The sequence below is a fragment of the Paramormyrops kingsleyae genome, chromosome 18, assembly GCF_048594095.1.
Source record: "Paramormyrops kingsleyae isolate MSU_618 chromosome 18, PKINGS_0.4, whole genome shotgun sequence".
Lineage (NCBI taxonomy): Eukaryota > Metazoa > Chordata > Actinopteri > Osteoglossiformes > Mormyridae > Paramormyrops > Paramormyrops kingsleyae.
In genome coordinates this window covers 12,502,468-12,529,151 of record NC_132814.1, presented here as the reverse complement: position 1 = coordinate 12,529,151, position 26,684 = coordinate 12,502,468, and the positions used below count along the sequence as shown (strand labels likewise).

The 26,684-nt window shown below is 46.2% G+C and overlaps 1 protein-coding gene across 2 annotated transcripts; it reads left to right on the top strand.

Annotated features, from left to right (window-relative positions):
* The first annotated feature begins 949 nt into the window (after positions 1-949).
* ubl3a (ubiquitin-like 3a) lies at positions 950-25,731 on the top strand. Of its 2 annotated transcripts, XM_023827706.2 has the most exons (5): positions 950-1,743; positions 20,426-20,534; positions 21,615-21,701; positions 23,592-23,669; positions 23,959-25,731. In XM_023827706.2, the coding sequence occupies exons 1-5, from the start codon at positions 1,717-1,719 to the stop codon at positions 24,009-24,011; spliced, it is 354 nt and encodes a 117-aa protein (XP_023683474.1). In that variant the 5' UTR covers positions 950-1,716; the 3' UTR covers positions 24,012-25,731. The 2 variants fall into 2 exon arrangements, with proteins under 2 accessions (XP_023683474.1, XP_023683473.1); XM_023827705.2 differs by lacking the exon at positions 950-1,743 and having other exon boundaries at positions 20,381-20,534.
* The last annotated feature ends 953 nt before the right edge of the window (positions 25,732-26,684 follow it).

The window sequence follows — 26,684 nt, the reverse complement described above, 5'->3', positions numbered from 1 at the left end:
ATGGAGGTAAGAGACCTGTATTTGATCAGAAGAGTTCAAATCACCTTTTTTTTGCCAAAGAGAAGAATCGATCAGGATGAGATTAAGAATCCCAGTCGAGGCCCCAGACTGGTACTCTCTCCGCACTGTAGACACCCACCAGGACAAGGAGTGCTTGAAGTTACCAGTGATTCGTGACGGTTCCCTAAATATCATGATGAAAGAGGCTTGACATACCTTCCTATGGGGATGGTGGTCCATATGGCTTTTTGGGTGCCCTGAACCACTCAGACTTCCCTCATCTGATTTCTGTCACATCTTAGGACATGTACCATGCTAAAAAGCTTTCCGTTTCATGCTGTTACTTAGATATACGGTTGAATTTTAATATCAGGTGTGGAAAATATATACTTGCCTCTGTGTATATATAGTTTGAGCTCTATTGCCCCATAGGGTCAGTTGTCTTCGACCAAGCTCATCTGCTGTAATACCCCCCACCAAAAACAAAATTACTTTCACACACACACACTTTGGCGATGACTGCTGAGTTAGTTTTAAAACAACAACATCAACAGAAGGCTAGCGTTTCACTTCTACATTTGCTTCTCAATACAAAGGTTAAACCACATTTCCTGTGAACATATCCTAATTTACATTTCGGTACAGCTTACATGGGTAGCCTATACATTTAAGACAAACAAGCAAAACATTTCTTCACGCAAAAAAACTATAAAAATAAAAATATATATAAAACTGAATAACGGATAATCCAATATTTAGTATCGTTGCAATCTGTAACCACAGAGCATTTTAGTTTCACATAATTTTAATACCTGTACATGTTAAACTTTGACAGCATATTATATTGTTATAGAATATTACAAAATCACTAATCACAAAAATACATTTTTGTGCAATTTCTCAGCAATCGCCCACGCAACCTCCCGTAACATTTCCGGATCCGAATCCAAAATGCAGCAGTGTGAAGGGGCGCAGGTTTAGACTCGCACTGATTCGCATGCTCTCCGCCCCTTCCTTAAGCTCGCCGACCGCACCGGGATCCTCCGCATTTGCTTACCGAGCACCGTCGGGCTGCTGTGCGAAGTCACCACGGTGGATTTTTTTTTCCATTGGAGCTGCCGCCATGTTTTGTTGAAGCAGAATGACAGCAAGTCGGGGCGGAATAGGGGGGACGCGCACCTAATTTCTCAGTCGATCGCGAATAATCTTTAAATTTTTTCCGGGAGATGGTCGTGGGAATAGACAAGACGGTCGAACGAGGCGCGTTTGATTTGCTTTGCCCCCCAAAAGTCAACTGAAAGGATTTAAAAGCAAGTTGAATTTCCTGGATATGCGGTATTACGTTTTCCTATGGCGTAGGCACCTTCTTTTAAAAAAACAGTATTTTGCTTTTTCGGGACAGAAGTCAGACCTTGCGGCAATATAAAGGATACTTTTGTACATTTTTTACTACAACTGGCTTAATAAAAACGACTCAATCTGTAACGCTAGGACACATCGCTGGCGTACGTATAACTGGCTGACTGCGCGTCTCAGCCCTTGAGTGGAGGAGTATATTTACCAGCAACTTACTGTTATTATTGTCATTTTAATTTTTGCGCTTAACTAAACTGGTGCTTCTCAAATAGCTGGCGGAGGATTTTTTTTTGTTAAAGAAGAAGAAGAGGAGATCTCGTTTTTATACCTAGGAGCGCTTTAAAAGGAAACCATTCAGAGATGACAAACAGTATTCCAGCGGATATGGTGAGCCCCCCCCCCCGTGTTTTCTGTAAAATTAATCGGATCACTCTTGTAGTGTTTCCGTGTTGTTTCCTTCGGGCTTTTAGACCACCAGTTTGTGCGTTTGAAAAGTGTTCGAGGGGAGTGGGGGGCGATCTGCCGTGTATCTGCGGAGCCTGTGGCACTGCGCCGCAATAGGACGGCGTTATGAAATTAGGGAACAGACATTAAGCAATTTTAGGCTGCCAACTCGGGCAGGCGAGTAAAAGTCGCTATCGGATCGAGTGTGAAAGGGACGATATATGAAGTGCTTGACATACGCTTTAGCGCTGTTGCTTTGTGCGGGTGTTTAACCCAATATAGCAAATGCAATTTCCACTGCGTGCGTGCAGTAAAACACTTCTGGAGGTTTTAGAGAACACCCGCGACATGACATTTCCCATTTAATCATGGATAATTATCCCACAGTAGGTCCGCTGATTGGAAGGAACTGTTCGCCCTACAGTGGTAGGCAGGGGGAGAAAAGAAAGTCCTTATTTTTGGTGTATACGTTTAATTCTGAAATGTAATACGTCGCAGCACGGATGTTTTTGAGACTGCGACGATCTTTTGCTTAGGTTGGTAGGTTTTTGTGGTTGAGCTGTAGGGTGGTCAGATCGTAGAATTGCCATGGTTGTAGAAGTTGAGTGTCTGTGGTTTGGAGTACAGACTCAACACTAAAATGGACATTTCGACCCCGCTATGCGTGCGGCAGCGTTTTGTGGGTCGGAACTGCAGGATTCAACGTACCAAGTGGTTTTAAAAATGTTTATAAGCGGTTATGAGGATCCATGATTACTTTGAAAAGCATCCTGAACACAAGGCCCTAGAACAGGGGTGTCAAACTCCAGTCCTGGAGGGCCAGAGCCTTGCACAGTTTTTGGTTTACCTTCATTTAACACACCTGATTCAACTCCTTGTGCTAATTACCACACAGCTCTTAAGCTAAATCATTTGTGGTGGAACAGGGAAAGAACTAAGCTACACATGGCTCCGGCCCCCCAGGACTGCAGTTTGACACCCCTGCCCTAGAAGCAGCGCTGATCGTAGCCGATGTGGTGTCGGCGCCCCTAGTCCCAAGAATAGTGAAATTGATTGGCAAGTTGGCGCTGCCTCGGAAGCTTTTCGCCCTAGGCGGCTGCTTAAGTCGCCTATAGGATCGACCAGCCCTGCCTACAGGTTTACCATCTTAACTGAAAAGACTTGTTTGTGTGTTATAGTGGCCATAGGCTTGTTTTAGACTTGGACGAATGGTGAAGTCAGTCAGTGACTAACTCAGGACTCCACACTCTTGGTGACAAACTGAGGCCAAAATGCGGTGGTGGTATTTACATGAGGTGTAGCTATGCAGTAGTGTGGGCATTCTGGTGCTGGGGGTAGGAGTTTGGTGGTGGTGGTTGGTTGGGGGGGGGGTGTTAACTGTTCACCAGGGACCAAGGCTCATATGGTTTATCTGTTTGTTATCCCTGGGAGAACCCGTGAAAACGACACTGGTTTCAGGGGAACAAAGAGCCCTGTAACTACCACACAGTCTGGGAACCTCCCTGCTTCTTTGGTGTTTCTCTGTGAGGAAAATAACAGTGGTTTGCTAAAAGCAAATAGGGGCGTAATGGAATTGCTGAACATCAGCCATGATGATGCACCAGAGGAGGTTTCTAAAACGTTTTTGTTGGTACGTTTTGTGACTTTCAGTTAGCAGCACTGTCCGAAGGCACCATTGGGGATGGGAGGGGTAGTAGTGTTGGGGTGCAGGGCGTCCTTCAGCAGGATTGAAGAGGTTAAATAGCTTCACCTATGATGAAAAGGTGACCTTTAGTTGTCTGTACCTTTAAGAAGGCCTCATTAACGCTTCTCTCAGTTACGTAATGTAGTATTTACTGAGGCAGGCCACTCCGCCATTAGGATTTGTGTTTGCATCCCACTGTATGGCGCTTAAGCTGCTTTGTGTGAGTCTAGTCAATCCGTGGCTGGATTTCATAATGCAGAGTAATGCATTTTTAGTCACTAGGACTTTATTGAGCAGATTTTCTGTCCCGTGGCTACTGCCCAGTGTGAAATGGGCCCTTTGACAACCAATAGTAATTTTCCTATGGAAAAAAAACTAATTCACACCTAGGGTAGAGGGTCTTTGGAGATTCCTGAAACTGCTGACATAGAGGAAACTTGGTGGAGGGGGGAGTGGGTAGGTCTATTTTTTTTTTTAAAATTTAAGCTTGAAATGTCTCATAACAATCATAGTAATAATTTTGCCTTTTAAAGCAAGTTCACTTACAAAAAAGCATCATGCACAGGCGTGAGTTTTTTTCTTTTTAATATTTTTACGGTGACCTACTTACATGAATCTCCCCCATTAATCCTTATACAATGTACAAGGGCAAGTCACATATGAGATTTTGTGCTGAGGTCAGTGGTATTTATCCTTCTTTCTTAGCCCACTCCTCTCAGTGTTTATTTATCTATTTATTTATTTTTCTTGTCTGGTTCTTTTCAACCTCCTGGTGGATGACCACGGGGGGGGGGGGGGGGGGATCAATAAGGTATATGTGGACTCTGTCCCCTTGGGCCTGTGCGATAGAGGTCAGTAATCATCAACTGCCCTGGGAGGGAAAAAAAAAAGAATAACAGTACATCTATCTGTCCATCTGCCTGCCCCCTTGCTCACTGGCTGGACATGTCAGCTTCAGTGTTGCATATGTCTGCTAAGCTGTATAACCTTTTGTAAGCAGCCCCTCACTCGGAGTGGGACGATTGGGTGGCGCTCGGGGCGGGGGTGGGGTCACGTAGTGGGTCTCCGATAGGTGAGGAATGTTGGTTTGTGGGTATGAAAGATTCATTCCCACCGTCCCAGTCCGACCCACACAGGTTTGACTTAGGGAATCGTCATTGGTGCACTGTTGCCCACGCGGTGCCACTTCGACCAATCAGAATATGTTTCTGCAGCGACTTGCGCATATTTGATTATTCATGGAGTTAGTTTGGAGTGACATAGTGACATAACCAGGCATGCAGCTGACCCCTGTGGTTGTATGTGGGGGGGGGATGTAAAAAGGACATGACTTGGGGGATGTCACTGAGAGTGACCCCCCCACCCCCCCTTGTAATTTATATGATATATAGAATAAAACTTCATGACATTTGTTTCCATAAAGCCTTCGAGTAGACATCGTGTATGAGTTCTTGTATTTGCACTTGTTTGGAGGGGGGAGATCGATATTATGCATACTCAGGATGGTGGTAAATCGTAAAGAAGCCCGTATGTTGCTTTAAAAATGGGAGTTAGTGAATTGGCAGTCTTTGTGTTGATAATGACAGGTAATCTGCTTTACCGGCATTCTCTTGTCACTGCTTTTCAAGTTATTCAAGGTGTGTGTGTGTGTGTGAGAGATTATTACATTATAGGGACCAGATTACCCTGTATGTTTTTACCTTATAGGGACATTTTTTCAGTCCTCACAAAGATAACCTCAGTTTTTTTACTGAAAAAAATGACTAAAAATGTCAGAAGTCTTGTATTTTGTTTGGTTACTTATGGTTAAGATTAGGGCTGGATGGGGGTTAGGGTTGTCATAGTTGGCATTAGGGTTATGGCCATAGAAATGAATGGAGAGTCCCCATAGTGTGTATGTGTGTGTGTATGTGTGTGTGTGTGTGTGTGTGTGTGTGTGTGTGTTAGGCGGCTGAATTGCAGTGATTGCATCTCCGTGGGGTGACCTGCTCATTAATGATGCCACTAGACTTGGAGACACAGAGACCCAACCCATTTTTTTTTTTAAAGCTGTGTCGTCTGTTCATTCAGGCCCTTATCAGCAATGTTGCTGGTATGCTGTGATCAGCTGCGAGCTGCTGAGGTACGAGTTTGGGACTCTGCCACCTCGGGGTAGAGAAATGATGATGTGTGGGATATTATGAGGCACTAACCACAAGGCTTGCAGTCTGACTGCTTGGCAAAACTGCCTGTGAATACACTCTCTTACTTGACTCTGGCACACTTTTTGCAGAACATTCGCTGAAATATTGACTGTGCGCTTCCTCTTGTCACTTTACAAAAACCTTCCCAGAAGCCCTATCTCAGTCCGCCACAGCAGTGTGCCTTCAGTGTGCCTCTCTGTTCATCTGCTGGTTCTACTTGGGCTACTTGGTCACACAAAACGGGGGTCCCAATTTTTGGACAGTACCTATGTGAGTGGTGGTCTGTTACTGAAGGAAGAGTGTGTGTGTGGGGGGGGGGTTAAAGGGCTGAGGCCGGGCTTTGGGTTGGGGTGGGGGGACAGAGCCGACTCATTCAATAAAGGAGCCTTTCATGCTGAGTTGGGAACAATTTACAACAGTATCTTCAGTGACTGCTCTCTGCTAGCCATGCACACACTGCCTGCTCGGTCCTTTCTCATGTGAAACAGGAGACGACTTATACATCAGACACATACACACACACACGTGCAGTTCGCTTTTATTTTAAGCTGCTGTGAATCCACCGTCCATAATTATCACGCCAGGATTGCGCCAGTACTGATGACGGAAGATCTAAGCCCTGTGTCTTTGGCAGGTAGATCTTTTACTTTGTTAGCGAAGCGGCTGCTGCTGTTTCTTGAGCGAGGGGCTGACTGCGCTCTTTAAGGATTCTTGTCAGGTGTTTTGATACTCCTGTAAAGAGGATGACTTTGCCGGACTGGGGCGGTGTTAGGGGGGTGTGGGTCTCTGCTTTGGGCCTGTGTGTCGCTTGTTAGGTAACCAAGTGCGACGGCACTTTTGCTTCAGACCTTAACCTCTGGGTTTGTGTCCCAGAAAACCTGCTGGTTAGTATGCTGCTGTTTTTTTTCCTTTTATTCCTCCTAGACCTTCTCTTGCCGGTAGTGGGACCCAGCTGTAATTCAGCAAAGGCCAGTTCTATAATCGGTTTGGTTTTGGGCTCTTTTTAAAACTGGAAACACGGGTGACCATATCAAAATGAAAAGTGTGGTTGTTTTGGTTTCTGTATTCTCATCTGAAGTTATTGTTTAAAAAAAAAAAAAAAGAGAGAGAAAAGAAAACATGCCTCGGAAAGTGTCTAAGTGACGTAATGTTCGGTTTCTTAGCAGCCTTTGTTAAGCGTGTTCCGTCTGTGGTCCACCCTGGTTCTTCAGCCATGGCAGTGACATCGCCATCGTTTTAACACTTCTATTGACATCTTAACCCCCCCTCCCCCCGCCTTCTCGTGACAGTGACGTCACCCTCTGGCATGAGATAGAGAACATTGCATTTTCTGCACAGAGGGCTCCTTTGTTGTAACGGGTTAATAGGTGCCGACTCTCCATCGCGCCTCTGTCGCCGTGGGCAGCAGCTATTGTCCGCCGACTATTCTGTCCCTTGTCTGTGTTTCTCCACACAATGGCCGTTTTGAAGATACTCGATAGATTGTCCTGGGCTCCTCTCTATGAGCTGAATTATGGGATGGAGTTTGTCTCTCTCTCTCTCTCTTCCCCCCCCCCCCATGCAGGATGCTTTCTGTGTGGTCTCACCTTTTTTACGGATATGGGTTTGTAAGATGTACTGATTTATGGGATGCAATTACACGGCTGCGGCGCAGGCATCCAGTCGACTGGAGAACCAGCTGCTGTGGGTGGCATGTGCCACCCCGTTGTCTGTTGCGCGTTTTTGGGACAGATGCGCTTCCAATTTTTTTTTTTTCTCCTGAACACCCCACCTCCTTGAGGCAGGAGTATTTAATCAAAGCCTCTGTCATGTGTTTCTGTGATCTTTTGATTCACTTACGACTTTTTTTTTTTGTAAACTCTGAGCATGCTGGCTTGGGGGGTGTTGGGTGGTGGTTATAGATGATCATGTTTAATTGACTGGTCCCCTAATGCCCTCCTGTTTCAAAGTGTTTAATGACACCCCTAATAGGATGTGGGGGGGGGTGGGGTGGGAGGATAATGGAATAACAGAAGCTGAGAATGTGACACAGGTGGCATTGATACAATGTCTGGTGTCGCAGGACCGAGGCAGTTTAATGTGGCCGTGGGGAGAGCAAGCTCTTAATGTCGTAAGTATGGATGGCTTCCTGTGCGATTCGTAAATCTGCACGTGCCAGGCAGACCCTGCGGCGGCCAGGGGGCAGGAGAGCGGTCAGTTGTAGGTTGGCAGTGGCTTCCGGTGTTTCCAAGGACAGAGAATCCCTTTTTGCTTGGGGGTGGGGTGCGGGGTGGCCCCCCCTAACCCCCCCCCCCCTCCCTCCAGCCATGCAGATGTCTGTTGCGTTGTCTGTTGGAGAGTTGCGAGGTTCCGGTCCTGCTGGTTTGACAGAGAGAGGGTCAGAGTGAGGAAGGAGAGAGCAGACTGGGGAAGGAAGGGGGTTTCTGTAGACCTCGAGATACTCCGCATCCCCATGTTTGGCCCCCATGTTGGAAATAAATATGTACTAAAAAATAATGCTTTCAAGGAAATTGGTAATTAATGGCATAATAGCAAAGGTAAAGTACAGAAGGATACTGCTGTTTAGATCTGGCAATTTATTGACAAACTGATTAAATCAATTTATTTATTTATTTTTTTGTAGCCTCATCCCTCCCCAAGGGAAATTCCGTCTCGAATTGCCATGCCGCCTGGGGACACCCGCCTCCCCTTGATGTCATGCCCTCCGCGGTGCATTACATGTCATCTGGGTCCAGGCTCCCATTGAGACTTGTCCCATTGACTCATGGGAGGCGTAATCATGTCAACACCCATGATGGGACTGATAGTCCTTTGTTTGGGGACCCTCCTGACCCTCTCATATATCCCTGTCCCTAGGCTGGCCGCATCTGATTCCTCTCCTTCGTTTAAAAGACCTTTGTAATTATCGTTAATTCAGCTCGGTGCCCGTTAATCACGCCGTGGGGCACCACATGCTTCCGTTCTCCAGTCCTCCTTGAGCTGTATGCGGTGGGATCGTAATATATGCCGTGGTGCTTTGGGAGCGTCGATAAAGAAGGCATTGACAAAGTGGACATCCTTACTTAGTGGATATGGACGTGTTTGTAAGTGTTGGGGGGGGGGGGTGGTTAAACAAAAAATGAAAAGGGACTTCCTTTCACTAACCATTTGTGAAATTTCTTATAGGAAATAAATATGAATCCCTCTTCCCCAGCTTAACGTGGTAATGAAAATGGTGGGGTAGTACATTCAATAGGACGTTTTGTGATTTGTCCCAAAGCTGGTGTAGTTTCATAGCTGAGAGGCCTTTTCAACCCGTGTGTTCCAGGTTTGCAGTCCAGCACATGGGAGCTGCATGTGATATTGTTGCTTTTCAGTTCTAGGTAGGGCTGCTTTTTGAAAATTAAAGTGCTGAGGCAGTGTGTGAGATGTGTTTTTTTTTTTTTTTTAACACATTATGGTGTAGATCTGTAAAGGCTGGTCAAAGTTCATAGACATTTAGAAAATGGAGGGGCTGAATTTCAGTAGTGGGTCATTCTTTTTAATTATAGTGCTTGGATGAAAATAGGCCCTTTGTCTTCACACAGTGGAGAGCTGTGAGCGCTGTAGATCCTAGTGTGCCTCCTTGCTGGCCACAACTTGGAAGCTCGCTCCTGATTGGTCCCCCCCTCCCCCCCCTCCTGCTAACACACTGAGTGGGCTGGACCGGACCAGGCCTGTCATCAGTGCCCGGGAGGCGGAAATCATGCCTCGGAACCTGCCTCCTGACGTTCTGAAATTATGTGACTGACGGGATAAATGGGCAATAACTGAGTGGGCTATGGAACTTTGGGTGTTTATGTTGCTGATCCGGAAGGCACTGCCCATGTGGCTTCCCAGAATTATCCGTGCGTCTGTGGCCGCGCCGTCCCGCAGCTAATGAGCCAAAATGAAGCCTTTGTGCTTTTTAATTTGGTGTGGTTGGGGCCACCACCTTTTGACTTTTTGATTGGTATAGTGAAGCTGCCGTCATTCTTATGAAGGAATGTTGGTAGCCCTGTGAGAAGCCCAGAGAGAAATTTAATTACAGATATTGTCAATTCAGTGTAAATTTGTGTGTTCGAATGTGGCGGAAGCAGGGGCAGCGTTTTTGGCAAGGCCTGGATCTTTAACGACTGCCAGGTTCCTCTGTGGAGTTGTGTCTTATTGGAAAGGGACTCCGCAAGGAGGAACCGCCTTCTCAGATCCTCTGCTGCTGCTGTGCCATATTTGTTTTTTGGCTTTGAGCTCCTGAAGGCCCCTCACTATTCCCCAAGGTCGTTTTAAGGCGCTTTTTTTCTTTTACTTTGAATGGAACAGCCCTGGGGATCAGCAACGAGGATGACGTCACTATTTTGGGGCTCATATCAGCAACGTTCTGCATCTCGCCGTTCGAGCCATTCCCTCGTAGATCATGGCTTCAGTGAAACCTCACGCATGCCTTTCAAATGTTAGCTGTAAGGTCATGGCTGCAGAGCTGAATTTTACTAGCTGGAATGAAACCACACCAAGCGCCTTCTCCATCCAGGTCTTCTCTTCCTCAGTCCAGATGGAACCTCTGTCACGAAAGGATTCGTTTTGAAAAGTAAGAAGGCAAAGAATTTCGTGGCGTGAGAGCCCTTTTGTGTTTTTGTTGCCCTTGCATGCAAACGCACATCAGCGTCCTGTAGGGACCAGTCTCAGGCATATGTATGTGCGGGCATTCTCTGTTCTCACCTGAAGGAGTTTGTGTAACGGACCACACGTTGTGCAAATGACCCCCCCCCCCCCCCCCCAACACACTCTAAGTAGCCAAATGGTAGATTTACTACCCTGCTGGAGCCATTTGCATCAGCCTGACCACATCCTGGCTTCACGACTTCACTTTAATTGTGTGTGTGTGTGTGTGTGTGTGTGTGTGTGTGTGTGTGTGTGTGTGTGTGTGTGTGTGTGTGTGTGCGCGCGCGCTAGTGGGCTAGTCTGCTTAGCATGGCTGCGTGAGTTAATCCCAGGCTAATCCTTTGGCCTATCATGGCAGGATGGGGTCAGGTCATGACCCCAGCCTTCTATCCCTTCCTGCCATCCCTGCCTTGTTTGTGAGGTTGTTGGCTGAGCTGATCCTCCTGTAGCATTTTGTCACATCTCCCGTCGTCATAGTCGCCGACCACGAGATCCCCCCACCCATAGTCCTTTTACTGTGCTAGTCGGAAAACGTATGTCCCGCTAGCGTGTGACCTCTGTTATGAGTGATGGCTCGAGGCCGCAGCAGCCCTCCTTTCTACAGATAGGACTTTTTATTTTAAAACCATTAAAGACTTCTTCCTCTCCCTCAGCTTCGATACTGGGGGGGAGGAGTCCCAGATCCGTACACCGAAAGTCATCGCGTCTAGTCTCCGGGCCAGGTTTCCCAGAAGCTGGCACCAGGCATAACCAGGACATGAGTCACTCTCAAACTCTGACATGTTTCTCTATGTGCCTGGCTCCACCTTCAGTCACCACGAGGGGGGGTCAGCGTTCATAGGCTGGCAGGAATCCAAGCAATTCCAGTGGACATGCAAAAGCAATTCTGGCAGCTACAGAACACCCCCAGACCTCATATTGCGAAGTGCCCCGGGAAGATGGTTTGGATTTGGTGGGGGGGACAGATCCCTAAAGGGGGGCACGGAGGATGGAACTGTATCATTTCCTTGTACTTAACCCCATCCCCTCCCCCTCTTCAGCTTTTATCTGGAAACTCCATTGTGTAAGAAGCTTCCTCTTGTGAATAACTGTAGGGTGCATCTGCTCCGTGTGAATCCTTTATGTCCCTAGTGCATGAAGAGTGATATATCGGCAGATACAGCCCATGGTAGTCAAGGTGGTCGTTAGCTCCTCCCCCTTTAAGTCTGTGTGGAGTGCTGCAGTTTACGTGGAATCCACATCGTCGTCGTTTGTCTGCTTTGCCTAATACACTGTCGCAATGATTTACTTGCACAGTCAGTACATTTATATGCACAGCTAAGCCGAACTATGGTTATAGCTTGACTCTGCCACTTAATTGGACTGCTGCTCTTGTCCCAGTATACATGCGTGGGAGGGGAATTGATTTATTGACTGAAGTATGTCTGACTCCGCTATGATAGGTGGCGATATGGCTCCGCTCAGCTTGTTAGTATTGGGCTTTTTCCGGTTGACCTATTATGTCACACACGTAAAAAAAAACAAAAAAACAATCTAATTAAAAATGGGTGCAAATGAAGTGACACAAGCTTTAATTGTAATCTGGTCAGAAGAACAGATACGAGAAGATCAGGATAGCATAACGAAATAAAGTATTTTGTATAATATACTGTGACAGCATGGTATTGGAAAAATTTCAAATATTGCAATGTGATTTTGTTGTAATAAATATTGTGGTATTTATGAAACAAAAAGAGGTTCAACATAAATTTCTCACAAACCCATCTAAGAGTGATGGGCGGCAAGGATGAAATTGATTATGATTGTCTCGGAGAACGCGTGCAGCGCTTATGCAAGAGCAGCGGATTTAAAACTTTAAACAAATTTTTAAACATACTAGATAATCTTGAAAATGAATAATCATTAAAATTGCAAAGCTTGCTAGGTTTTTTCCCTATGACAAAGTAAAAATGTTTTAGCGAGACAAACTTCCTGTGCTATAATATCCATACCAAATTGAAGGTAAGAAAAAGCCTGATCGTAATCTAGCTGACTAGCGATGTAAGAATTGGATGTGCAAAACATGTAATGGTAGTATTAATATCATACATTGTCTGGTCCTACTACTGCCATTTTCAAAATTAAGTACAAATACCCCACCTCGCGTTGATGTCATTTGGCGCCGGTACCAGTTTTTATGCCATTGGAAAACCAACGCCTTGAACTACCATACTTTTGGTACATTCTTGAAGTACCAAAAGTATGGTACCTGGCGCAGTGGATAAACGTCCTTTAGTTGAGCAGTGAATTGGACAGCTTTAGAGTGCTGTACATTTCCTAAGTGCTGTACGTTTTCTGCTGTGCTCCGTGCTTCTTCTGTATACCGACTTCTTTAGTATACGTCCGATTGATCGTATGCTAACATATTTACATGTACTTAGTTTGGTTTTAGTCAGACTAACTCAATAATTTGATTTTCTTACTGTGCGTGTGAGCGTACTGAGTGAGGGATTTGTAGTCTGAAATGCTGCCCCCCCAAATGAAAAAGTGTTCAATGCTGAGTGATTTTCATGGCACCCACGTCTTTAAGTAGCACAGTGGTGCCTCCCAGGCAGCTGGGAGAGTGTTTCGTTAGACAGAGCTCCGTAACTCTGGCCTCAGGTGAACAGATACGTTCTGCAGCACTCTGAGGTGGCTGTAATGTATTGATAAGTGGAGGTGTTTTCTCCAGAGCTGGGAGCGCAAACCGCAATCTGACACTGGAACATGGCAATGCTATGTTTTTCATTAATTCGAAACGTCTGTCCACTGTAGTGTTTGAGCCACGTATGATCTCAGCTTTTCTGTATTGTGTATCTGCACCTGTAGGCTACTTCAAAGGCTGTCGCATTGGTCTGCATGGAACAGAATTTAATGATGCATTAATTTTAACTTTCTGCGTTTAAATTTAGCCACGCATGACTCATTAATGCAACTATGGATTTTTCTGGACTTTTGCGATCTGATGAGCTCTCATGGCACCCTATCGTCTGCTTGTATTTAATAGCACATCAGTGAGGAATTTTCCTTGATGGACTAGGCTTGGAGCGCACCTTAGCGAACATTAAAGACTGTATGAGATAGTGACTGTTAAGCTTTGGGTTATCCATTGACAATCACGCATTGATAACTATTTGCGTTAATAATACATAAAGGCAAGCTACTGCAAGCCCCTTTTGAGATATTGGGTTACCCGTAGGGGGACTTATTGATCAGATGTCCATAAAGACAGCAACTTGTGTTTCTTCAGTAATGGTTTAGATGGGAATTCCAACTTTGGGTCAATTCGAGTGGTTAGGTTTACTGAAACTAGTCACGGAGCTCTTCGATGAGATGAGCTTCCCAGAAGGCGAGGTGAGGTTTGCTCACAACCCTGAACCTTCCGTGGGCCGTTCATTTTCCTCGTATGACCTCTGACGTCATGTTTTTCAGTCAGGGATTTGGCTTGCGCTGATTTTGCTAAGCAGAAACACATTCACTTGGGCATGGGAGTCTTTCCTGAATTGTTTTGCAACAAAAATAAAATAGAGCGCATTTGTTGTTTGTCCCTGTGACTGATGTCTCAGAGGAGAACATATGTCATCGGTCCATCCCAGTTGCTTAGGTGGAGTCACACGAAGATGGATTACACCACCCTGCAAACCACTGGGGAGCTTTGGGCGTTGTCTGCCATTTATAAACCAGTGGGGAGGGGGGGTCTGATTTCTGTCACTTAAGTTGATTCCCCCCCTACCCCCTTTGGTTTACGGTTGCTAAGCTGCTGCTTGTTTTATAATGTTTGTAATGTCAGTAAAGATTGAATGTTCCTATTGGTTGGTCTTACTTGGTTCTGGCCAATGAGGAGCAAGTTCTTTGGGCAGATGGTAATGTTCTGAGTTGCTCGGTGAGGAACTGTGAGCTTTTTAAACAGTGTCTCTGAACATGCGTGTAAGAACATCTATTTTGGACGGCCCACTCCCCGCCTTGTTTCCATGGGGATGATGAGGCCCCCACTTGGTGGCAGGGCGACGTGAGCCTCTCACCAGACGAGCCGTCGTGCAAAATTATGGCCCTATCACCTGTCCCTTTGCCATGCTGCCTGTGCACTTCTGTAATTGCAGTGTTTTTGTGCGTGTGGGTGTCTGCTTGAGAGCATGGGCGTGAGGGAACACTCGCTGTCTGACTGGCCAGGTAGGGGAGGGAATTGCATGGTTTAGCGTGTGTGTGTGAGTGTGTGAGTGAGAGAGAGAGAGAGAGAGAGAGAGACAGACACGGACCTCTCACGGGTGAAGCCCACCCTTACGCACAACGCAGGTTCAAAGTTGGACTTTGAACCCAGAGTCATGGTTCCTGTGAAGTCGAGAGGGCACAGCGTGCTGCCTTTGGTCCCAGTGGGTCTTCAGGGTACTGCCCCGCCAACCTGCTCTGTTTTGTTATGGCAGAACACAGGCTGCCACTATGGTTGACTAACCCCAAGGGGGAACAGAGCTCAAAGGGTCACTAGTATAATTAGGATGGAAAAAAAAAAATCAACAATCCAGGCCCTTTGGATCTTCAGATACTGTGTGTCTGTGGCGGCATCTACCTCTGCATTCCAGTCGATGTAAAGGCGGAGTTGCAGAAGGCAGCCTTACGTGGTACAAAAGGTCAGCGCCGTCTTTGACTCGCGTCAATTGTGCGTTCATTTACTCTTTTTGCCCAGAGGGCCTTTGGTCTCAGCTGCCTGCTCCCCAGTGACTTCACAAGTGGTTCTGCCCCCACCCCCTGCCCCCAAACTGAACCACTTCTTTCACGCTGGACCTCGCTATGTAACGTGTGCAGGTTTTCAAAACTGCAAACTGGATCGCCTCTCGTCAACATCACTGTCGTCAACAACACCCTGTCACCCTTTCTGCCTTGCCTGTTTCTACTTTAGAAATTTTGACAGACGTCATATTGTTTAGGTGCAGCACCCCCAAAATATAAGGAGGGGGGAGTGTTGATTTATTTTGCCTTTATTTCTTTTCAGGAAATCAAGATGAGAGAACTTCTGTGAATCCCCTGACATTGTTCTGAATTACTCGCACACTACATGCCCCACATCCTTTCACACCCCCCCCTTCCCCCCCATGTAAACTTCAGACAAGATTTTGAAATCTTCCCCAGTGTGTGATGTCATCTCGACAGGCAAAAAGAAATGGCTCTGTAGTTATTTTGTCGGATAGATGGATCTCTTACAGTTTGACACTGGAAAATTGCCCTTCTTGACAGGCTCTAAAACATTTTATTATTTCACACAATGGGGTGTTACATCTTCTAAAAATCCAATTTCCCCACGGCGTGTTACCCCCCCCACCCCTTGACAGGCGACGAGCCCCAGTTGGGCCCCAGCGGGCCATCCCAGAGGTGCGTGCCGCTCATTGTCGCGTTCTCCTCTTCGCGCCTTCCTCTGACGCGTATGCCTGTTCCTTTGGTGCGTCTGTCAGCCCAATTCCCAGACCGACCCCCACCAGCCGTTTGGAACTCCACAGGGGCTGAAGGAACATTCCGAAGCCTTCCATTCTTGAATTTTACTCCCCCGCCCCAACAGAGCGGCTGAGATGAAGGTGAAAGCTAACTGAAACTGGGCTAACGTGATGTCCGCAGCGATATTAATGGTTTCCTCCTTTTCCATTCCGCCATCCTTCATGTCCGTAGCTTCGTTGGCGGCGGAGACTGAGCCAATTTGTAATGATGAGTTCTGCGACAGAATCCTTCAGACATAATGCATAACCTCAGCTTTTGGGTCGCAGGACATCGTTTGCCATATGAAGGACGGGATCCGAGGGGTGGTGTCCATCTGTGCTGTCTATGTCTAAGCCCTGCACAGATGTGCGTTATAGCCTGGGGCTCTCTTAATCCCCCCTCCAAAAAAATTAATAACAGCAGAAAGAGGAGACGAGGGGGAGAGAGAGAGAGAGAGAGAGAGAGACATGGCTGGTTTTAGGAGAACCTCACCCAGGGGTGGTGCCTCCTGTTTTGTTCACGTGCTGTTCCTGTGTTGTCATATATGTACGGATAAGTGCTTGTTATTCTCTTTCCTGTTTTTTTTTTTCTTTTCTTTTCTTGTCTTGGGGTGATTTATTCCCCCCCGAATCATCAGAGGACAACAAAGTACAGAAAGAGAATCCTATAGCAATATGAAGCTGAGGGCTGTCTACGTAAAGTCGCGTGAAATCGCCAGGCAGATTGTAAGAGGTTGCCGTTTGCGTGCAGCTGGGGAGGCTGGATGTGCATCGGGGGCGACCCTGTAATTAGCTGTGTAACACCCCCGCCCCGTCCCTGCTTGAACCGTCTCCCTCAGTCTTCAAAGAACCAGTGGTGTTAATTGCATCCCGTAATTAGCGTTGCCACTCGGAGTCAGTGTCAAGGTGGTGAGGAACCGGATGCAGCCGCTTAGGAACGCTGATTTGGCCTGTCTGTGCGGCGGCTGTTTCCCGGACCCCCGAGGTCCCCCAGACTTGCCAAGGTTTCAAAATTTGGTAGCTGTGGCTCAAGAGAACACGAGGTACATTTTCAGGAAGGCTTGTCTGACCCCCATAGAGGAAACGCAGTGAAAAACAGGATGTGTAATGGAGCAAGCTGGACAAGGGAGTGTTTTGTTATTACTTACCAATGCTTCCTCATATGTTTAATACCTGTATAGACCAATGTTTCCCAACCCAGACGTCCAGGACCCGCAGACTGTCCACATTTTTACTGTCTTCCGGATCGCACAACACCTGTAGCAGGTATTCAGTGTTCTTGATTGGCTGGTAGCTGGGAGGGACCAGAAATGTGGACTGTCCAGGTGTCCCCGAGGACTGGGTTAGGAAACAATGGTATAGATTATATATCTCAATTCCTTTCTATGTATCAATTATGTCGTGTATACATGTGCATACGTTTACAATGTATGTATGAAATAGAATATAATTTCTACTTTTTACATGGAGTAAGCAACTGTACATGTGGATTGAACCTTTGTGTCAGCATTAAGAAAGAGCAGTAAGAACATCTCACACGCACGCAGTACCCTAACAATATAAGGAAACGTGCAGCATAAAACATAACTCTTTGCAAGTAAACACAGGAATATAGGCTGCCTGTAAGCCAGCGTTGCAGTTAATGCACATTGGCGTTAAAAGGCTTCAGTTCAAGACTTGACTGGCAAATTCCAGTTCGGTTACGTTTACATGAAGTAAAAATGACTCTCTGTGTGTGACGATGAACAGCTGGACTAAATGGGCTGCGGTTTAATTTCTGCCTTTGCTAAGGAAGAAAGGGGGGCGGAGGTCAGCTATTTTGTTTTCTAAATTTTAAGTGACGGATCACGGTGTTTGGTGTAGGGCTGGTTTGGCATCTTTGCTTCTGTTCAGCGCCTTCGCCGACGGGGAAGCAGGGCGGGTCGGCAGACAGCCTTAGTCTCCGCCCCATCCTCGGAGCCGCTGGCGAGAGCAGATCTCACTCCCCCACTCCCGCGTACGTGCCGCTCACTCTCTCAAACAGCCCGCCACCTCATCTACCTGCGGGGGGGGGGGGGGGGGGACCTCCCAAACCGGCTTTTCCTGCTGTTCCTAGAAGTTGCTTTGATACAGTTCTTCAATACGGATGTGTTGAGTCGTCATGTGAATCATTAGTATCATTGTTGGTGGTGAGACGGCTTCACGGTTCAGGTTCTATGAACAGTGGGTTCTTTTGCTTATTGTTGGTGCTTTTGTTGGAGGCAGCGTGTTCAGGGTCCTGTTCCAGGCCTGTGATCATGGTCTCTGTGTTTTTGGACACAGGCAATCGCTCCATGTTAAATCCCCAGGCCCCCCAACACATGTTAGTGCTCTGCGTTAAATCTCCCTGCACGTTAACCCTCAGCGTAATCGTGCTTTATTACTTGGTACTGACGTAACCTTGGCCCCTGCTTTGTTTTTGATGAGGGTTGGTTGTTGAATTTACTACCCTCCCTCCATGGAGCTGTTGCTGGAGGAGGCGCTGTGAGGAAGGGAGGGCGGTTCAGCCACCTTTCCCCAAGAAAGGAACAGAAATTGCATTATCCTTGCGGTTTCATGCTTCTCCGTAACTTTGTGTTCTGACTCATGACGTAGCAGTGAGGAGGTAGGCTTCAGTCTGCCGGGAGGGGGGGGGGGGGTGCAGGTTTTTGAAAGGAGCAGCTTGCGAACTTCGGAGGATGCAAGCAGCGGGCTGACGCGTTCTCATCACTCTCGTAAAGGAGAACGTTGGAGTAAGAACAACGTTGATACATGGTGAATCCACGATGGGTAGCGTGCATCGCAGCATATGATCAGCGTCTCACGCTGGTTGACAGTTGAGTTGTATTGACTTGCCATTTGCTCGGGCACTAAAGTACATTGGAATTCTTACCCGGTTCTCTAGGTCAAGGTTTAAAAATCAATAAACAAAACTATGACATAGAAAGCTGCATTTAAGATTCAATAATAGGTAAAAAGTTATACAAGGTGCTTGAGTGATTGTGAATAAGGTACTTTGAGTGTCATGGATAGTGGGGGGTGATTTAAGAGTTTGAGTGCAGTTTGGGTATGACGTGGATTGGGAGTGGGGGTGTCTCCCCTATGTTGAATGTCTTTAGCGCCCAGCCTGATTGCTGCTGGAAAGAAGCTGTTTTGAGAAGTCTGGAAGGACGTGGGCTTTGGTGCTGGGTCCCGGCATCAATCTTTCCACCATAGTAGCCCTCTTTTCCTGTCTGAGGGCACAGGAAATGGGAAGTTCCAGCAGGAGCCCCTAACCCCGTCACATTTATCTGTACCGCGACGGGACAGTCAGGGCGAGCATAGTTTGGCATATTAAGTTTCTGAAGACGTCCTCCAGAGCTGGACCGCTGCTTAAATAATGGGAGGAGGGTTGATTTTTATATGAGCGCTGTTACCCTAGCAGTGTGAGCACTCTCACAAGGTCATTCTTTCTCTTTCCTCCTCTCACTCTTTCCTGGCACTGCGATGTGTTTGAATCTGCTTGCTGCCGTAATCTCGTTTGATAAATCGCTTTTGCGGGAGGGGCTCTGAGGTCACCGCTTATTGCATAACCCTGACCAGAGCGATTATGCGTTCTCCACACGTGCAGGCACAAGAATACCTAGGAAAGAACGTGCGCACGGGCACGCGTAAAATTTTTAGATCACTCTCCAGAACATGAAGATGTTGACGCACGTGAACGTGTTAAAGAATGTATCTGACACTGAGATAAACAAAAGAACTGCACCTCTTCCTCCACCTGTCACGCTCTCTTCCCCATATACTCATGTGCCACATGCATCAAGGCTTTGTCATTTCATACGTGTTTCTGAAGTTCCTCTACCCAGCATGCACTGGGTGACCCAAGTAGAAGGGAAAATAGAGAGTCTGTTGGGGGAGGTGAAGTTCTCCAAATCTCTCAAGGTGGCTTGGCGGAGGGGTGGTATATATGCTAGGTTTAGGTGATACTACAATGGCACCATAAAATACCGCGATGTTTCGAGTATATCGCAGTATTTCTGTTCGGCAGAATTTATTGTGGGGATCCCCCAACCCCCACCCAGCAAATTTTAGCCGCAAAGACCAGAATAGTTTTGCTTATAAAAGTGCAGTGAATATATTATATACTGCATTATAATGTCTGGACAGTATGGCGGTTTGAAAATTTAATTCTGCCCCAACCTAGTATAAGCACTGTTGGGTTGGTTAGTGTAGTGCACTCTGCTGAAGTCAACTTGGTTCTGAGGTCTTGCTGTATTACTTGCTGTGTTCCCAGCATGTCTCAGAATGTCAGGTAGGATGAGGGAGATGTTTAAATACACGTGTTGCCATTCAGAACATACAAGCAGGTAGGAGCTGAAAGGACAATGACTCATTTACCTACCTGTTAAACAAATATTTGTTTTAAGATGTTTTTCAGACACCTGCCACTCCTGTTAGCTGTTTTTTTTTCCCATATGAGCTTGTGAACAGGTCTGCAGGCACTGAAGTTTATGTACATGGCTGAGCGGCCTAACAGCAATCTCCTGGCTGTGAAGAAGCTGTAAAAGGTCACCTCAGCCCCTACACCAGCACAAACCCCCCCCCCCCCCCACATGACGTCCTCATTCTGTGGTCCATTGCAGATCAACCTGAAGCTCATCCTGGTGAGCGGTAAAACGAAAGAGTTCCTCTTCTCACCCAATGACTCAGCCACAGACATCGCCAAACATGTGTACGACAACTGGCCAATGGGTGAGTTGGCACTCTGCGCCTTTATGAAAACAATTTGGGGATTTCCGTTATTACTGTTTTAGTAGTAGGGGGTATGATGTCGATGGTTAAAAAATAAGCAGATATAGTTTTGTCTCCTTTTTAAATAAATGCTCTCGCGACCTCTGTACCAGTCCTTGTTATGAGGTGGATATAATTATTTTGTTCTAGTTTCTGTATGTTCCACTTTCAGCTGTAAAAGTTAACCTTTATACTATATATTTAGTTTAGGTGTAACTGACGGCCAACACATTATCTGCTCAGGATTGAGTGGGGAATGTGGGCCTTCGTAATCTCGTCTGATCCGGCCCGGCATTGACCGAATCAGGAAGGGGGCCCTATCTGTTCTGGTTTTGTTTTGACCCAGCATTTTCTCGTTGTAATGGGGACTTTTTCCAAGTTTTCTTTTCAAAGATAAAAGAACTGCTATGTTCAGGAACTTTGTCCTAATAACATCTTTAGCTTGCTATGACAACAGTTGCGTAGCTAAGTATTATTTTATTTATTTACTTCTTTACCACTCTCTTATTGCTATTTATGCTTGATTGCTCCTCCCCACCCTGCCCCGACCCTGAGGGGCTCTATCAGGGGGAGACTCCTGTTGGAGACTGACAGATGGCGTCCAGATGCAGCCCCCCCCACCCACCTTGAGCGCCAGAATTATTCAGTAGGATGTTTAACACGCAGGATGAGTGCCTTTAAGCTGCCCCGCGGCTGGACCTGCGTGTGCGTTTGGGTGTGTCAGGCATTTTTGACCAAGTCGTTGTCTGGTATACGCAGTGGGTGTGGTTGGAGAGCGTATTATTTTTCTTTAACAGTATGCTGGCCCCCTTCACCCCTACTAACGCCAGGAATCTTACCCAGAGAGATGGGTCGCTTCGGGGGTGGGTGAGAATTCATCGACGGTTCATCAAGTGAGACATGACCAGCTTGGCTAATCTGTAAGAAAGGAGCCATGCACTGCCACAGGTGTGACCTGGACGGCAGTTGCCCAACCAGGGTCATGTGACCTCAGATCTTTAATAGTCTCTTAATTGTTATGTCTCCCTCTGTGACTTGCAGATTGGGAGGAGGAGCAGGTGAGCAGCCCTACCATCCTAAGACTCATCTACCAGGGCAGGTTCCTGCACGGCAACGTGACACTAGGAGGTAGGTACAGCCCCCCCCCCCCCCCCCCGAGGATAGCGTCAAGCACAGACCAAGTACTGTCAGTTTGATGTATTCAGTCTTGCAAGTAGGTGCCGTGTGTACGTGTGATGGAAGGACCTGCTCAACTGGACATTAAACCATGAGTTGGGGGGCGGGAGGGTGTGGAAACTCAAATGCCAGTAACGTTCCCATTCCTGGAAAAGCTCTTTTGAAGGTGCAGTCCCAGGGTAGCCGTGGAATCTCTGTGTGGTGGGTGATGTTTGTGTAACTCTGCTGAATGAAAGGGAATACTCACTACATTATGTACTGAGAGGGATGGGTCCTCTAAGGGTGAGCGTGGACCCCCACCCCCCATGTTCTCCACCCAAAGTCAAAATAAGCGGCGTGACACCCACCTCCCCCCCCCCATCCCAAACCCCAGACAGCAGACCAAGACTTGGGAGAAAAGAACACAGTCAAGCCTCAGTCTGGCTGGACAAACTGGCCGTTCACAGCACTAGGGAGGAGCCCCCTGGCCCGGTTAAGGGTCCTGTTTTTGTTCTCTCTACCGTCGTCTCGGTGCCAACCTGGCGAGGGAGGGTAGCACGTGGCGGAGTGTCTGGGGGAAGAGGTACTCGGCAAAATAACCATGAGCACATCCGGGGAACTCAAACTAATGCTAATTGTACAGATTAAATAGAATATGTATGTCGATATACTATATTATAATGTGGTCTCGTGTAATAATGGCAAAATATGAAATGTACTACTATTAGCGTTAATTCTATTAGCTTTGCTTGTACTAGTGAAAATGTAACGACCACTTCTGTCATGGCTGTGATTATTTACTATAGCTGACGCTGTTACAATTCATACTGAGCGTTCATCTGCACTTTCACTGCTACTACCCCCGCCAGGGTTGTGATTCATAGTAAACAGTAATACTAGCTGTTACGGGAGTTACATGTATAGCATGAGCAAGGGTATTAGTTTTCATTAAGCTCCGCCCCGCATACCTGATCCGGAGGCGACGCTGTCTTTGCGGAGGACTTTGCCAGCAGTGGGCAAAGTTCACACAGTGGAGGATAAAGCAGGGAAGGGGAGAGTCACATGACATCAGAGGCATGCGAGAGGCTAAACTATCAGTGGAATTTATTAATTTTACTGAATGGTTATTTTTTTTTATGATTTGGTACTTAGCTCATGTCTACCTATTTGATCTGGCCTTGACCCAGATGAGTTTGGTCACATGATCACACCCCCCCCCCCCCTCCAGCCACTGGGCCACCAATCACAGAGACTCGCCGCCCTTTGACTGTGCCACTTCAGTGGGTTGGGCCCCACCGCCAGGGGGCACTTTTATTTTCTTTGCTGCGACTCTAATGAGCCCACAGCGGAAAGAACATTAATGCCATGCAGTTAAATGACGAATGATATTGGAGAGGAGGGGGGGGGGGAGTCGGGGTCCCAGTCAAAGAGGCATTCATAATAAAAGTCTACATGAAAAAGAGGTCGTCTGCCAATAAAATGCAGAGCCCCGTTGGTGTGTATAAACATGCGCAAATAGAGCTCATGGAGGAAGCAGCGGCAGCCATTAGGTTAGCAGTCTGCTGTTAACCGCAGTGTGTGCAAGGCAAAAATAACCATAATAAGAGCACAAACTCAGCTGTTGCTGGGAGGTGCTCCTTAATTTCCTGTTGTTTGGACACGGTGGTGGGGGGAGTTGGGTGCGGACTATGGAAAGCACGGAGCCAACCTGGATTGAACAAGTTTTCACAAGTTGGGTTCACAAGTTTAGGTTGTTAAACTGTAAGGAGGGCTCTTTCATGTGTGTGCGGTTCGTGCATGTCTCTGAATATATTTTTCTTTTATTATTTAATTGGTTTATAATGCTAACTTTCATTCTCTCAGCCCTGAAACTTCCCCACGGCAAGACGACAGTGATGCATTTGGTTGCCAGGGAGACGTTGCCAGAGCCCAATTCCCAAGGTAACTGGGAATGTGGAAGTTTTCCCCGGTTGCGTTTTAAAATGTGGATAAAGCAGAAATTATGCGAAAAGTGAATGGATGTAGTACCCACAAATCTCTGCTGTGTGTATGTTCTTTTCTACCTCTACTATGTCTTGTCTACAGAAGGGTTTTTTTTTTTTTTTTCCCTAGTTTAGTTCAGTTTCATGTTCTGTGTTCGTGCGGCGTGTTTGGCGTGAGGGTGGCGTGTGAACGTCGGAGTGCCCAGCAGTCACGTGACCTCTGACCTGAGTCTTCTCCTTCCCCACAGGTCAGCGGAACCGTGAGAAGACCGGGGAGAGCAACTGCTGTGTCATCCTGTAAACACCGCCAACTGGGTCCCACCGACTGCTGTGCGCTGTGGTCTTTCGTCTTTCATGCTGCTGAAATACATACATAGATACACACACACGCGCGCACACACACACACACACCCAGACAAATAAACACACACACTCACATGTAACCATACAGTCAAGGAACACACACACAGGTGCACGCCGTGGCTTGGAGGACCAGTAGGCTCTTGATACAAAAATGATGATAATCAAAACCAGTTGAACAATGTGGGTAAAATGTAAGAACAAATGGTGTTGGGGAGAAGGTGACATGGCGGAGCTCCTCTTTGTCGACCATACTTCCTCTTCTGCCTCCTGCTTCTGCACCATGTCTGTTCTGTGGAGGACTCTGAGCTTCTCTCCCTTATGGGTGTTCCTGTAAATTTTTACATTTTTTTTTTTCCTTACCGGGGGAAATTTATTTGCACCCAAAGGGGGTTGTTTGAGAAGATGACTGAAGGAGGAGCTCAGTAAAGAGGTCTGGGGGTGTCGTGATTTGATTGGATCACAGTAGGGATGTTGTGATTTGATTGGATCATTTTAACAGATCATTGATCAGTCATCGCAGCGATGTGGCTGAGGTAAACATTTTCAGTTGCGAGGCTTTCATGATTCGAACCCAAAAAAACCTTCAGGGTAACCACTAAATTAATCAAACTTGTAGTTTTGTTCAAAAATGTTACTAGCGTGATGGCAGACTTAACATTTGACGTGCCTGTAATCTTGATCTGCAGACGACGGGAAACTAAGGAATGTTTTTTTTTTTTTGTGTTTTCTAAAGAGATTGTGTGCTTACTCTGACATGCAAGTTGTGAACTAAAATCTTAACAAAAGCTCCCCCCCCCCCCTTGGTTTGGGGAAAATGGCTGCACCTACTCAGCTACCTTACATGAGAAGGATTTACCATAACAAATCATGCAACCATTTTCTTTGCATCCACGGCTGTGTTTTGACAGTCTCAGAGAATTTTATTGTCTAGCATAGTGTTTCGCTGTATTAAATGACTCCCCCTTGTGGAAGGGAGGGGGCATTGAGGGGCCAGGTATATTGTCGGCACCTTTTTAAAATGCAATGCATCAGTGAACGGTTTTCGGTGTTTGTGGTTCAAGCAGAAGGTAAATTTGGAATGAGGTTTTTATTGCCCAGAAATCATCTTTTTCTTTGCGTATGAAAATCTGTTTGCACACCACAAAGCATGTGCTATTTCATCTACACCTGTACATTTTTTTAAAAAATATTTTTTTCAATGGGAATTATATTCCAAACTAAAGTTACATATGTGTAGAATATATTTAATATGAATCTTATATAGTACATGACTATAGATATTATTGATATATATTGGTGTTTTAGTGTAAGATGGTCTATATGAATAGCTTGCTAGCAGTTGAAACAGTCTTGCTGACAGGATGTCTTGTACTTTTTAAGCAAACAAACCTTAATCATAAACTTTGATTATTGTAACGTGTGTTCTTTTCTTTCTCCTGCCCCCAACTGTTCATATTTTTTTTTGTGGTTATTGCTTTAAGGAAAATTCTTTAACACAGTACTAGATCATAAAAAAAAGTATTGTTCATATTGTAAGATTTCATATCTGTATAGGACAGAGTTTTCAAATTGATTTGTAAATAGCACTAATGCTTCTTTTTTTCTTTGAGAACTACAAATGGAATAATTCTTAAAACTAAATAAAATATTGAATTGCATTATGGGTGTTTCTTTTTAAACTGTTACTACTTCCTCCTTTTGTCCTTTGTGATCGTGAAAATAAATGTTTGAATTGCTAATTTTGGAGAGAGGGAGGGGACTCTCCTTTAGGTCCTGCAGTAGGATCTTTAATTTTACTTGGGTGGGGGGGAGGTTGGGGTTATTAACCCTCCCCCCTCTTGCAAAACAAGGTGTCTTAGGAGCATTAAACACAAGTTAAACATGTTTGTCGTTTGCACTATGCTGGAAAATATGAATGGTTGTGTACCTTTCTGTCTCCTGAAGCTAAAAATTAATATTTATTTGCTTAGTAGACCATAACTCATTTCCAGTTATGTAGATTTTGGCTTAAGTGCTTAGCTGCTTTATGGGACTGGAACCCACAACCTTCCTGACCCCTCCTGTATCTGCTGAAGATCAAAAACTTTGTGTAAAGGAAAAAGGACCCATTTTTGACCTAGTTTGACTACAATGGAGTTCTTAATTATGTATCTTCTAGCTGATGAATGTTCCTTCTGTCCTTAAATGACTTCTGGCCCCAGGTGGTTTCCAGAAAAAGGGGCTGCTTCTTTGGTCATAACTGAAGGTGGTTTAATAGCCTTGCCATCAGGCAGATGCAAGCTCTACCAGGCAGTTGTGGCAGATCCAGGTTTGAATTCAGTCTGACACCTGTCAGTGCAGGTTTGACTTGTCCATAAACACACGCCTTCCCACACACTTAAAGGCAGATAAAACCCTGTGTTATCCAACCCCAAGTAAATTACATGCATAGGCTGTTGCAGTAATTTCATATTGGGGGGTGGGGTCGGTGTTTTTATTTTTGGCTTTTGTTGAGGACACAGACCACATCTTCCAGGGAATGAGATTGAACAGAGCTACAGGGGTGAGTCTGTCCAATGGCACTGGCCAGGCAGCCCCGCTAGCCTGGAAGCATGCTACCAGACATGCTGTC